Source organism: Hydractinia symbiolongicarpus, chromosome 1, assembly GCF_029227915.1.
Source record: "Hydractinia symbiolongicarpus strain clone_291-10 chromosome 1, HSymV2.1, whole genome shotgun sequence".
Lineage (NCBI taxonomy): Eukaryota > Metazoa > Cnidaria > Hydrozoa > Anthoathecata > Hydractiniidae > Hydractinia > Hydractinia symbiolongicarpus.
The window spans coordinates 11,900,803-11,915,821 of NC_079875.1; the positions used below are offsets into that span (position 1 = coordinate 11,900,803).

Genomic DNA, 15,019 nt, shown 5'->3' on the forward strand with positions numbered 1-15,019 from the left:
GACACTAACACTTAAACATCGTGTGGTCTATCCTATATGGCGTACGCGGATTGGCTGTACCTTTTCACAATTGTAAAAAAATCAAAGGGAAAATAACTAACGTAAAATGTTGCACTTTTAAAACCAGATAAAAAAATGTCCGCTACGTTAAATACCGTATTGGAGATCTATTTTCAGAAAAAAATTCCTTGTCTCTTGGGTTACAAAGCTTTTTTTCTTTACTACATGAGTCACAAAAGCAAAGAAAACCAAAGTTCATTTAAAAAAAGCAGGTATCATGTATTAATATTATATCTCATTTCTTTAAATAATATTACAGACTAGTTCGTAGGCCATGGATAAGTACTACAAAAGTTCTCCCGTCCCTTATATATCGCATTTCGGTTTCCACTGACACGACTTTTCTCTCGCGTACAAACAGACAGACGGAATACAGAGAGATATACAAGATATACAATATTGAATGATGTGCCGTTCATTCAATAAATTTTCCAAACAAAAGAACTTGGAAAACTTAATGAACGACTACCCCTTCTATATGAATCTTTGTGGGTTGACAAGTTTTGTTGTAAGGGTACTAACCAAGAATTCTCTGAGGGTTCTTTAGGCTTTTAACCTTTTAACAATCGTCCTAATATAAAAAAGCTCGGGGAATGAGATGAGCATGCAATTATTAAAACCTTTAAGTTCGAACGCCCTAGAAAATTCCTAGCAATAAGTTCCGTTTGAAAAAAATAAAATGGCGATGCTAGAAGTAATTGCAAAAAGCATGGAAATTTCGGCCGTGGCAATTCCTAAGTACCTTCTTCTCACGAGGAAGGCCGTAATGAAGAACAACATCTAACAAAATTCTTAGCTTTCTAAAAAAAATATTTATGCTTTTTTCGTTAACATGCCTTTTGATACAAATGATATGGCTATGTGATACTGTAGTGATTAATTTTGGCAGATAGATACTTATAGTGGTAGCTAAATCACTATGACGTAAAAATAACAACCACCTACTCTTAGTGCACCACATTACTAACGTTACAAGGGCTGCCTTCCATTTCAAGATGTACATGTCGAAAATTGGGTGTCCAAATATTATAAGATTTGTAGTTAAACAAAATAAGTCCATCTAGTTTCTTAGTTAATTATGAAATGTGGAACGATACCAAAGATTATTCAGTCTACAAATCCAATAGCATAGATTATCCTTTCCATTATTATCAGTATTTCTAATAGTTTTTATTATAAATAATTGTTTTCAATTCGGTGCCCTTTTTAGTTAATTAAAAATTAGGAAGAAGCGATTACAGTGTTTTTATCAGAAAATTTTAAATTCTCAAAGTTTTTTCAGGGCGAGTAATACAATACTTGTCCGTTGTCCTATGAGACTATTAAGGATTCTTTACCACTAGAAATCATAGGGCTTAATCCACAATTTTTCAAACCTTACTAAAACAGTGTAAAAGGTCATTACACAAAAAGTGTTCACGATAACTGTACAGGTTGATATAATAAGGCTGTGTGGAAGAATTTGTTACTTTTATTTAAAAAAGTGTTTAAAAAAATGTCATGTGGAATAGTCTTGTCCTTTATGTTGAAACGTAGGATAGATCCCCTGAGCTTAAAAAGAGTTAAAAAAATAATATTTCGCAACCAGTAGTGACAAGAAAAAATACATTAAAAGTAAGGGAGATTTTTCCCTTACATTATATTATTATATCTCCGTAAACCTCAACAAAAATTTAAGCTCCATGTGTAAACTGGTACTGCAGCTACGTTGTCAGTTTGCGGACCACCTTCAGGTGGATGATTAAAAAAGTGTCACTGTCAGTTTGAACACCTAAAACATGGATAACTGTTTGTTTTAAAGTGAATGTAGAGCAAATGTGTTATCCGTATTAATCTATATACTAATGCTATTTAATCTCATTACATTAAAGATAGCGGCGAATGAATAATAGCTGCTGGAGTAGATTTATAGTTGCTAGATATATAATTTTTCAGCACGAAAGAGAGGAATATTGGTAACCCTTTTGCACAGACAGAATAGGGCTATTTTTATAGAGATGTGTCGTTCTTTGTTTTCTTTCTTATAGCATTAAAACAATAAAAAATATCTCGTTACTACTCTGCATGTTTTTTCATCGTGTTCATTCACAAAGAGTGTATGTTGCATTTGAACCGAATAATTTTCTATTGAGTATTCTCTCTAATGAATGGACACTCTAAAAGGCGAAAACCTCTGATAAGTAAACACTTTGGTCATACACCGGCCGGACACTCTAATTAGTGGACATTATTTTTCGCAGCAAAGAGAAAATATGGTTTTTTTTTCTCTCCAATCAGCGGAAGGTCCAAAAAGATCCGAAGCGAGAAAAGAAAAATAGACAAAAATCAATAGTTTTTGTAACATTTATTTCAAACATTTTACAGCTTTTGTGTCCAGTTTGCTTTTAATCTCATCAATTTTCTTTATGTACAACTTGATCAGCTTAAATACTTTTTAAAATAAAATGTTTAATCATTTATCTTTCATTTGTTAAAATTAGTCGTTAGCCCTTGGAAAAATCCACGGGTTCGCCCGTCCTTTTTATACCGCATTGCGTGCGTCTTGCTACCTGCGCAGCTAAGCTATCATTTTGCGTGACAGACAGACGGACGGACGGACAGACGTATACGGGCATTATAATATAGATTCTTTTAAAAGACTTTAAGGATCTGTAAAGATTGAAATTTTGTTTCGTTATCATTATGTTAATATTATATTATCATTTGTTATTTTTCTTTTGTGATACAAAATCGGTTGTATTTTCTAATTTGCGGCTTAAAATGTAAAACTATCCGAAAGGCGGACACTTTGGTCATACACCAATGGTGTCCGCAAATTGGAGAGTATACTGTTTTTACAATCCAATCGGTTTAGTCAAGTTCAACTTTATAACACGTCCATTAAAATGTTTTTTTCTGCAATATGTTACCTCAAGCCGGCTTGTTTTATCTTCCATTACAAGAACAACAAATGTTATAAAAGTGAACATGTTTAATACGTTAATATTGGATTGATTTTTGAATGACACTTAAGGTTTTTACGTAAGCATACTGAACGCAAAGCAAGTAACAGAATAATCGTCTAACATAACACTATATGATATGAGGATAACAAAAGAATAAATAGAAATGTGATACTATGAATACAATTTAAAGAATAACTTTCAAACAAAGCACACGCAAGTGTGTTAACTAACTTTAGACAAAAAATTTTTTTATCTAGAAACCATCCAAGAATATGAAGAAATCACTAAAAGCTTTAGTGTATGGAGAAAATGTGACGCCCTTACCAGCCTTTAAAGTGTTTTCATTGTTTTTGCTCTTTGTAAGTAAGTCTTCTTACAATGTGTTGAATAATTTTGTTCGCTATGTTTTTCTGTTTTTTTGCACGTCTACTTGTTGATGTTGTTGTTGTTATTGTAAATACTAACATTCACGACCTAGAAAATTGTATACAAAAAGTACACTTTATCGTGATGGAACGTTTGCTGTATATTTACTTTCCCTCGTAATAAAATCCAGTGAAAAACAATTAAGTTTTTTTGCAAAGTTTGATTTTAAACAGTGCGTTTAATCGAGCGTTTAATCAATACATCGCTGCCGTTCTAATGCTCATTGCATATTGTGGATCTTTCTTTTAAGTCTGTAGTTATACTCCCTTTTTTAAACCCGGTAAAAGCAATCAAACTTGTTTATGAAATTTATTTGTTGCAATACAAAAGGTAGTCGAAGTGAGAAATTATCAATTGCATATTGTGGATTGTGCATTTAGGTGTTCAATTCAATGGTGATATCCTGCCAGTTTGCTTATCTACCGCAACTTATCAAGGTATGCTAAATATATAAATAACACAAGACACTCTCCCTTAATGAATCTTGAGCGAATATACATCGAGCTGGGATTCCCTTTGTGCTGCAAGCAACAGAGGAAGTCCTCTACTAAACAATGCACGTTGTCTACGTCCACAAAATTTTTATAAAGTTGGTTATTATTTAGTTGTCCTTGTTCAAAAAGTAAAGAAAGAATGTTTAGAATAATACTCAGCATGATTAAAAAACTCTAAAGAATTAAGTAGCCTTAAATATGTCCAATAAATTGTCACCTGACAACCTCAATAATATGGAGCTGTATAAGCAGTTCCCACTTGTTTCAGAGTTAAAACAACAAGAACGAAGCCAAACTGAATCTTGCCTAGCCAGATAATACATTCACAAACAACAACACAACTCAGCTACCATTTTATAAATTTATTTATGACATGTTTCGTCAAATAACATTGTTCTGACAATACTAATCATTATAAACAAAATATTAGTTAATGAAAACAATTTAGGTCAGCCATATTAAATATTTGGCTTTTGTTTCGGTTTATGACTAGAATTATTGGATTGCTACAGCTGAGGCGAATTAAATTGTTGACAACGGTCTACTAACAAAAAACAAAGAAAAGTGTAAAAAAAACTTCTGTATTTTATACATTTCTATTCTCTAGCAGGTGCGAAAATTTTATTGTAGGTAACAAATCACCAATGCGGTAGTTAAAAATCTCTTTCACCAAATCGACATTTCTAATTGTAAAAGCACTAGTCACTTTGTTAGACATGATTTTTGAAGCCATGCTTAACAAGAAAGAAACTTTCTTCACGGAGGTGATTTGTATCCAACGGACTGATAAGTCACTAAACTGGTGATTCGAGCTGGGCATTCTTCTATAATTTTTCTTAACAAGGATTTGCATCGTGAAATTTCCAGGTGTAAAGATCTGTAGTTTTTGATTTATCTCTATTCTCAATTATTTCTATCTGGAAAGGACAAAAAGCAGACTTGGCCCTCACAACGAAATAATCCACTTTGGGGCGCACTAAGGTCTCCCCATTTAAGAAAAATGGTTGTGCTGAATTAGCATACTAGCTAGTATTTTCATATGAATTTTTGCAGGGGGAGGAACTGTTCCCAATAATTGTTTTTAAGAACTGTTTAAAATTTCACGACTTGCTGGCCTGATATCATAATAGTGCAAACATTTCTTTTTAATTTATTAAAATGTTATTTTGTTTTTATATTTAGTCTTTCGGAGTTTCAGAGGTTGAGACAGGTAAGTAGATTTGGTCTTGTTTTAAAGTATTCTCGCATTCAAGCAATTAAAAAAAAATATTGCGCGAATTTTGTTTCAGTTATTATAAGACACTTCAATTTATAGCTAATTTATTTAAAACAAGATTCTTTGACAAATCCATTTTTGGGGATTGAGAAGCTTTCGGAGGCATTAAGTCCCAATGACCACGTAAATATTTTTTAAAAAAACCTTAATTCAATGGACTAATTTAGTAACATGAAATCGTAGCTAATGCTAGCATAATTCTAAGGGCATGGATTAAACAGTCTTAATCAGAGAAGGTTCTTTACATTTAATTAAACAAGCTCTATAGAGCCACGGGGCAAAACAACAAAAACACAAAGAAACGAAGACTTCTGTAAAACAGCGTATGTCCAAGAAAGGTTGTGGACTATTCAACATAGTCTTTTTTCTTTTTAGTGGGGTGACAAGCACCCAAACTTTAAAGCTGCTTGTTTGTTAACTTAATTACAGCTGAATGGAATAAGTTTAAACTTTAATAAGCTGTATTAATAAGATGGATTTATTCCAAAACTTTTTTTCAAGGTCTATTAATTTTAGCGGAACCTAAATTTTACATATCCTCGCATAAACACGATTTTGTTCTGTAATTTTAGGAGAAAAAGTTGGAATTATCGTCTCTAGCTATTACATTGCTCGAATATTCGCCAGGTAATAATAACTATTTTTTTAATGCCGAAATCTTCTCATGAGATTTTTAAAGCACATTTCCTACTTGAATGCTCATTTAACAAGTATTATTTAGTTTTTAAGTCATATCTGTCGCGATTAAATATAATATGAAAAAAAATTGAGTCCAAATTTAATTTAATTTCAAGACATGGTATTTCAAAATTCCTACACTTTTAATAACAATATTAGCACTTATTGCCATAAGTAAACCTGCACATTATTCTCCAAAGTGCCGCAAAGATGACGGATCGAGTGTGACTTGAACTTACGACCTCTTACTTTGCGGGCGATTGCTCTACCGACTATCGATCAACCCCATGCACTCTCTAGCGCATGTTTGTACTTGGGAAGGTAATGTGCAGGGTTACTTGTACCAATATATCTCACATATGCACTGTTGTTCTTATCAGTTAATATCTATACTTCTAGTTTACTATGGGGAAATATGAGCGATCGATTTCCTAAAACATATGTCTTGATACTGTCTTCACTTGGATCAGCATTGGCCAGCATTGCATTTGGTTTCACAGAAACTTTCACATGGGCTGTTGCTGCAAAATTCTTTACTGGTTGCTGTGCCGGTAAAATTCTCTGAATTTTTATCCATATTGTTCACACGGTTTGGCAAATTGTGACGAATTAACTTAAATAGTTTAGTTCAATCACCAGTTGATGAAGAAATTATATTTTAGGAATAGCTGTCGTGGGCAAAGCTATTTTGGTTGACATTTGTGATGATACGAACATGGTAAAGTAATATCTTTTAGATCTTATGTGTTTTGTTTTTTTATTTATCATCCCAACAGGAGATATTTTTTCTAAGGATTATCATTTTACATCATCGGTTTTTCACGTGCATGATCTTGAATTAGTTAATAGTTTGCCTATGCTATATATACCATACCCTAGAAATTTTTTCAATTGCAATGGATTTCCAATTGCTATATCCAAGGTATACAAATATTAGCGGTCTCCATTTTTAATGCCGAATGGTTCACTTACAAAGATATGTAGGCCGAGTTCTACAGCGTTAGTCTATAAGTGCCGCTCTTATCCGCCGTTTTAAATATAGGTTCTTTTCTGATCTGTGCTAAGACAAGTCAAGCTCAGAAAAGTATTCAAATGTTGCTTTGACAATGAACTTTTTGCTAGCCATAACGCAAAGCATGTCACCACTAGTTTAATTAACTAAGCAGTTAAGAGCATAAGAAGCTTACTAACGGATACTGAGCTGTTTTGATGTCTTATTGTCAAATACAAAGCCCAGGTTAAATAATTTCGAGTCATTGGAAATGAAATTAAAAATATGTTTCAGGTTGTTTGCTTAAGTTGATGTGGTACCATTTTAATGATGGGTTATCGCGAATCAGTTACTAAGACGTCATATAAAGTCTTATCAAAACTGTAAACCAATCATTATATCATCCAGGCAATAAATTTTAGTTCATCCGTATCGCTTACAAAGGTCATCCAACTGAACATTAATTTTTTAACATTATGTAATATTTTTTAATTGTTCTAATTTTTAAAAGAACGTTGACGGGACATGTTAATTTTTTTACCATGCTGACGTCATTATTGTCTATTTTCTTCGAATCCTTGGCTTACGCAGTTCAATGCATTATTTAAATCCTCCAAAGCAGAACTCTCGCAACCTTTCGGCTCTGGAACATTCGACAAGAGATTCTGTTTTATCATTTCGAAAAATGGCCAAAAAACTAGCGTTTTCTAAAAATGTATGAACAGGATTGTAGTGTATTTGAAACTACATTTTTACGCTCGTAATTTTGTCAACGAGAGACTTTTTGTAATTACAAAAGGGCTTATCAATGTTTTGATTTTTTTCTAGCCTCTTGGAATGACAGTAATCATGTCCTCGTTTTCCACCGGATTAGTTACAGGGCCCGCTTTAGGAGGTTAGTGAGCACACCTGCATAAAACCTATTTTCTGCCTGCCACATTTCTCCTCTTTTAGTTATAACAAACTGTCCATGAACTTTTCTTCTTCGTTCTTATTTCTAGGTTATTTAGCTTTTCCTTCAGAAAAATATTCTAATGTTTTTAGTAAAGGTAAGTATATTATATTACATAGCTTTAAACTTTTTACACCTGCAGGGTATTTTAAGACATATTGAAAATGCAACATTCTATATAACAGACGCCCTTTAATAGCCAACATGTTTGCTAGAGACTAAAATTACGCTTGAACTGTCACATCATACCTCTTTAAAGAGCAAAAACTAATTTTTTTTTGTCATCTTTAATGATAAATTTTATGTTTTTATTACGTCCCCGTCAAATAAGTTAAACTAAAAAGTAGTATTTGACGATCTGTTGATCTATATTGTTGAAAATCAAGGAAGAATAGAAACTTTAGAGCCTCCTTTCAATAATATTTTTCAGAGCTATTTATATCAAATTTCATAAAAAAGTCTTGATTAAAATTAAGAGCATCATTAAGCGTCAGCAAAACATAATTAGCGATTAAAAATTGTGCCAAGCCAGAAGCAAGCCACGGTAGTAAAGCGGAATTATCCTTCCCTCCCTTCCATAAAAAGGTATTAAAGCATACTACAAAATATAAGGAAGACTTGAAAAAGTCTAATCTTTTATCACTATGTGCTAATAAGCTAGTAGCTATTTATTTATTATGTACTGTCTACATTGTTTATACATAATTTTCCTCCGTTATGGACGTTCTACCGCAAGTTAAGAAAAATCAGACATGTTTCTTTAGAATCTTTATTTGGGCGTTACACCATATTACTTCCAAACTTTATATTGGCTATTGGATTGTTTATTTCTACTGGCATATTCATATTGGCTTTTCGAAAAAATTCCCGGTTAGTTGACTGTAAACAAACTAGTTGATAGCTTGTGTTTTGATTTTAAAAAGTTTTTTTTTCGCTACTCTTAACTGATCAAGTTATTGCTGATGAAAATCTTTATATTAATAATACCCGTATTTTGTCTATAATGTGGCCGACAAGATTACTTCGTGGCAAAAAAATTCACGAAATGTGTACGGAAGCCGAATCACTGGCAAGGTTACACGGAATATAAGGGACAAGCGAACCTGAGAATTTATTCATTAGCTAATATCTTGTCTTTAATATGCAGTGGACTCTCTCTATCTCGATTACTCTTTATATCAAACTTCTCTCTATCCTGATCAAAAGTCTCGGTGCCTTTGACATTTGTGTACGTTCTAAGCTATTTTCCTCTCTTTATCTTGAACTTCTCTATCTCGAATTTTCATTTATCTCGAACAAAAATCTTACTCCGTAGTAACTTTTTCTCTCTCTATCTCGATATTTTGTGTCTTAGGGTTTATCTACACAGCAAATGGAACACAAGAAAGTCAAAAAATGAAAATTAGAATGCGCTTAAAGATTTGAAATTTGAGATTTGCTTACAAACAAGAAAAAGTAGGCCTTGTTTGCAAGATTGTCATGATGTCAGCCGTCGAAAGAAAAATTGGAAACAAAGCTATGGTTTAAAAGTCGAAAATAATTCGAAAATATGTTTTATCCTGTTGTAGAAAAGCCTTCAAGATCAAAAAACTAACGGGCAAAATTAATGAAAAGACTTATTTTTAGCTTGGAACTGCTAGCCATGTAAAATGTTTAACACATGCTTAATTTAACTAATGTAGAATATTTTAAATATCAAATTGTGAAGCCTAATGCACCTTCAATAAACCTTTGACACTCCCTCTTGCTTCATTTTTTATGATAATTTTCTCTGTCACAAATTTCCTTGCGAGTTCGAGATAAAGAGAGTCCGCTATAATTCCAGACTCTCCCTCTGTAAGGCAAAGATGGTAGCTGCGAATAACGATGACCAAATTCCCCATGGATCCCTCCCCCAACCAACCGACTAGTAAATACAATATGTATGCCACGAAACAGAAAAATCTTTGTTGCCGAAAATTTTGTTGAAAGTGCAAAATATTTTTTCAGAAACCCAGACGGATTGATAGAAGAAGAGCCTTTACAGCAACATAACAGTAAATATGGAGCGACACAAGTAGCTGAAACTATATATTCTCCTAAGGTTACCACCAATCGGCTGATAACACGATCTTCTCAGTGGAAAAGATTTAAAAATTGGATGTTAAACACAACATTATGCAGACTACTTCGGTATGAAAGTAGTTACATTTGCATTCAGAAAGCATTTTTTAAAAGTAATTTAGCGTTTTTAGTAGTTTATTTTAAATATACATAAAGAAAATGCTGAGATCAACTGACTTTTCAAATCCAAGTTGATTTTTGGAGGAATTTTATTTCAATGATAATGTTTTTTTATTTAGGATCAAAAGTTGTGTTATGAGTTGTGTTTTAACAGCAATATATTACATGCTGGCTGTGGCGTATGAAGACATCTATCCAGTGTTAGCTGCGACTACAAAGAAATACAGTAAGTCACACAAATCTTCCACCTCTCCCGACAAAACCGAAAGCGTCCATACCTAAATGAAAGTCATGCGCCCTCTTGATTTCACAAAGGTCACGATGTCAAAAGTTTTTCAGAATTTTCTTCACAATTAATTAATGATTACTGCCTAATGTTGTTACGGCGTTAAAATAGTTACATTTCGCAGGTGTTAACTTTTACCGATGATTGTTTACAAAAGTCTTATGGAGTTTCTCCAACGACGTATAAAAACAATTAATATTGTTAAATATTTTAAAAAAAACTTTTTAAATATATTTTGTGTCGTAATTTTTCTAATTTGGCCATCTGCGAGAAGCGTCAATATTAATGCCCCAAAATACCTAAAAACATTGCTACAATCAGTAAAAAATCAGTATATGGTGATCAATTTTCAGCTCACACTACTGTTTTGTACCGGCCAAAATATCTCGAACTGTTAATGCACAAAAACGAATTTTGTGCATTAACAGTCATTAACTGATCAAAATTTTTTTATTGACATTATACGTCTGGCTTAATATAAAAGAATTTTCAACTGTAAACTAATGAGGTTGTGAAGTTTTCTTAATAATATAAGACATGTTTGCCTTTCAGTGTGAGTGCAGAACGCTTAAGTGTTATTATTTTGTTTCTCATATACTAGATGGTTATGGATTCAATACAAAGGATATTGGTCTATCACTTCTGATAGTATCATGTTTGATGATAGCCATACAAGTACCCTTGCTAGGAAAAGTAAGATACTTTATTTTTGTACCCTACTTGCCTTTCTAAACGTCAATAGAATCAAATTGCATTCTTGTTTCAATACTTTGTGCTTTCCATGCAAAAAAAATCCAGAACTTTTTTTTTAAAAAAAGCCAGAACAGACCTGCGCAACTGAGAACTGCTACTTACGTAAAATAATTCTTTTGTGGAGGGTTTTTTTTTGGTTTAAGAATTGGGTTGAATTTTTTGCAAAAATTTCTAATCATTGGGACCCTCCACTCGGTACCATAATCATTGTTATGTTCTCTTACGGAAAGAATTTCTTTTACGAAAGTTATAAGCCATTGCTTCACCTTAAATTTTGATAATCAGAAATAATTTTTCAATCTGTTGATAATTTTTTTCGGATACTAACATCTTCTTTTCATTTTCAGTTAACAAGCAAGTATGGTCCAAGCAAAGTAAGTAATATGAGACGATTGGTTTATCATATACTAATGAAATAAAATGTAATTTGATTGCTAACAACTCCATTAGCTAAAAAATACTATTTGACTGATCATTGTATCGGTTTGAAAAGAAAATTTGCTATTTCCTTTATACTAATAGTTAACTCCTTAAACCAATTCAGGGGTTCGCCTTCTAGGGGTATTCCGGACATCGCGTTTTCGTGCTTCGTTAGCACAAACTAACGATTTGGCTACAATTTTGAATAAACTACGGGTATTGTTATTAAAGCAGAATTTTATACACAAAAAAGTGGAATCATCGCACTAGGCGTCCCGTGCTGCCGTTTTTGTAGCACACAAAAAATTCTTTTTCATTCTATTACTTAGATTTTTATCTTTTCTTCACTTGCATTGGTATTCTGTTGTCCAATCAATGTATCAATAATATCTATTCAAAACAAGTAAGACTTTTGTTTTCCTCCATCCATCTATGCGTTAACGATACATCTTGAAAGATATACTTATTTATTTTACGGTGTATTTCACTTCGTTCGTGCAAATTTGTCACCATTACAAATAAAACTCAGGTCCAAATAGCCCTCAAAACCGTGCTATTACTATACAAATACATAAAGAAGTTGGTAGAAGTAAAAAAACTACATTGTAAAACCATATTATGTGCAAGTGCACCAAAAAAAAAGAAAAAAAAAGTACGATTGGTATGATAAGTTGTGTGGAATGACACTGATAAAAATAATCTTGACCATGTATTCATTAGGATTCTACCCGTCCTTTAGAAACCTATTTTGGACATGTGTCATCATTATTTCATTACTGACTCGCCTTGCACTTGAAGGAGGATTCGTCACTGTAAATGTGTTTGTGAATAACTCTGTAACATCCGACCTTGTTGGATCAGCAAATGGACTGTGCATGTCTCTGACGTGCTTAACAAGGTTAGTTGCTTCTTTTTAGCAGCATTTTTTGTTTCATTTTCACAAGACGATTTCTGTTTATGTAGTGTGTTTTCCTATATTAATTCATATTGTAATCATATACCCAAATCTTTCTAAATAGTCAATATTTCTAACGACATGGGTTAACGTTGGTATTAGACTGTTCATTATGGAAATTTGTTCCATACTTCCACAAAAACTTTTATAAACAAAGTTGTAATACTTTGTGAGATGTATGCTCCGCTAAAACATTTCAAGAAGTATAGTTTTGCGCGGTAACGTTTTAATTACAGGTGCTCGCAAGATTGAGGTTACCACTTGTTTTTTTAGGAGCGTGGCGCCTACATTAATCGGTAGTGTATTCTCATGGTCGCTGGAAAACATCAAAGATGTGGAAGGGAATAAAAATCCACTAGGCTTTCCATTTAATCAATATTTTACTTTCTACATTCTTTCTTTTTTTAGTATTTTTAACGCTTTCTTTGTAACCCTGTTATCGGGAAAAATAGATGAGAAACAATAAAAAAGTTATTTTCAGTTACTCTTTCGGTCCGAGTTCAATTAAGGCATCCAAGTTATGATAAAAGACAAACCTAACCATGCATTTTGTAACACAGAGTTAATTTTTATGTGTAGTTTCGTCGCAATTTTGATTGTAATACATATCGACCTTTGTAGTAATATCGACGCAATTGGTGATGAAACAATTGCCAGAATTTGTCACTATTTGTAACAATCTCTGTCGCAGTTTTTAACAGCCTCTGTTTTTATTTGTAACATCCTCAGTCCAAAATTTGCAACAACCTTTGTCCGTATTTGCAACAAACTCTGTTTCAATTTGCGACAACCCCTGCCGCAATTTGTAACAACTTCCATCCCAATTTGTAACAACTTCGCCGCATTTTGTAACATTCGATCTCGAAACTTGTAACAATTCATATCGTAATTTGTAACGATTCATCTCGCAATTTGTAAAATTTATATCGTAATTTCCGATAACCCCTGTCGCAATTTGTATCAACTTCTGCTGCATTCTGTAAGAATCTCTGTCGTAATTTGTAATAACATCTACCGCAATTTTTAACAATCTCTATCGCAAATTGTAACAACTTCGCCGCATTTTGTAACAATCGATCTCGTAACATGTAGGAATCCATATCATAGTTTGTAACAATTCATATCGTAATTTTGTAGCCATCGATTTCGTAATTTGTAACAATCCGTATTGTAATTTGTAACAATCCATATCGCAATGTGTTACAACCTCTCTCGCAATTTGTAACAACCTTTGTCGCAATTTGTACCAAATTCTGTAGCAATTTGTAACAACCTCTGTCGCAACTAGTGTCTGGCTATCCTGGCATTTTCACTAGTCTGGTATTCTTACCTTTTCTCTTCCGCTTTTGCTAATCCAATATTGTTTTTTTTAAGAGACGCATGACATTCCAGACACCAACTCATTAACCCGTTGTTGCTTTTGCTCAAAATATTCTTCATAAATAGTCTTTTCTTTCGACAGTAAAACTAAGCGAGGTAATCCATTATTTAAAGATGTTCTAGCAAGGACAAAAAACTGCGGTAATTCGTTTCTAACTTCCGCTGCTTGCACGAGAGGGCCTGCCTCAGCAACCCTGAACTTTTCCTGTACGTTATTCCTTTCAATTTCGAACACACCTTTCTCCAAAGTACCTAGTACTCAATACTGTTTTTATTTACATGCAACTATTGTATATATTCTATTGAGTTTAGATAGTGATCAAGCAATGGAAGATACCCGCACAACAAATTTACTAACATTCGTATCTTTATGACAAAACAAAAAATCGCTTTACATTTCATACAATGTGCCATAAATATCAATGAATTCATTGAATTTTTCTCATCGTGCTTTTCTGTAATACCTTTATCATCACTACTTTCCCTTACACCTTTTATTTTGTTTCCTGCTGTTCCACCTTTTTCGTTGCCCTCGTCATCCTCCCTTCCCACCATTTTCTCTTTATAACTTTGGTCCATCATATCCTTTTAGTTTTTTCTCTAGTACAAAAAACTATTTCTAAAGAAGCAAGGAGTAAAGAGAAATATCCTATTATTTGCCACCTTAACCAATGCTCAAAACCTTCTTTACATTTTGTTCACAACATCAAAGATCAACTATCTATGACATTTACAGGCTTAAAAAGTCATATGATTGTTCATTACACAACCTATATCAACATAATATGTTTCAGTTAGTAAAAGTAATTTGAATAAACTGTTGCGATCAGAAAATTTCGCGATATCTATTCCTAAACAATTTTTTGCTGTGACATTTATTGTTGACTACGTGCTATTTATTGTTGATTGCGGCATTTAGAGTTGATTGCGATATTTATTTAACGCTGATGCGTTAATAAATTTTTTCGATTCTCCACGCTTACTAATATTTTTAGTATAATTACCAACTAGGAAAATTTTTTGTTAGTACGATCTATAATTGATTTCTAATATGGCGGCGAAGATGTGCTAAAATTAGTCTGATGCTCATGCAGTAATTTATGTGAGTTCTATGGCTTCCCTCTCAAACGCGCAAACTAAGAATTAGTAAGTTTTTTTGTGGTATATGCAGTGAATTGAT

The 15,019-nt window shown here is 32.9% G+C and overlaps 1 protein-coding gene across 1 annotated transcript; it reads left to right on the top strand.

Annotated features, from left to right (window-relative positions):
• Nucleotides 1–2,998: 2,998 nt before the first annotated feature.
• LOC130639200 (uncharacterized) lies at nt 2,999–12,959 on the top strand. Its single transcript, XM_057447058.1, has 16 exons — nt 2,999–3,364; nt 3,812–3,868; nt 5,108–5,135; nt 5,774–5,828; nt 6,279–6,430; nt 6,542–6,597; nt 7,699–7,765; nt 7,872–7,919; nt 8,587–8,692; nt 9,812–9,994; nt 10,165–10,271; nt 10,933–11,024; nt 11,432–11,458; nt 11,834–11,907; nt 12,244–12,402; nt 12,733–12,959. The coding sequence occupies exons 1-16, from the start codon at nt 3,278–3,280 to the stop codon at nt 12,923–12,925; spliced, it is 1,491 nt and encodes a 496-aa protein (XP_057303041.1). The 5' UTR covers nt 2,999–3,277; the 3' UTR covers nt 12,926–12,959.
• The last annotated feature ends 2,060 nt before the right edge of the window (nt 12,960–15,019 follow it).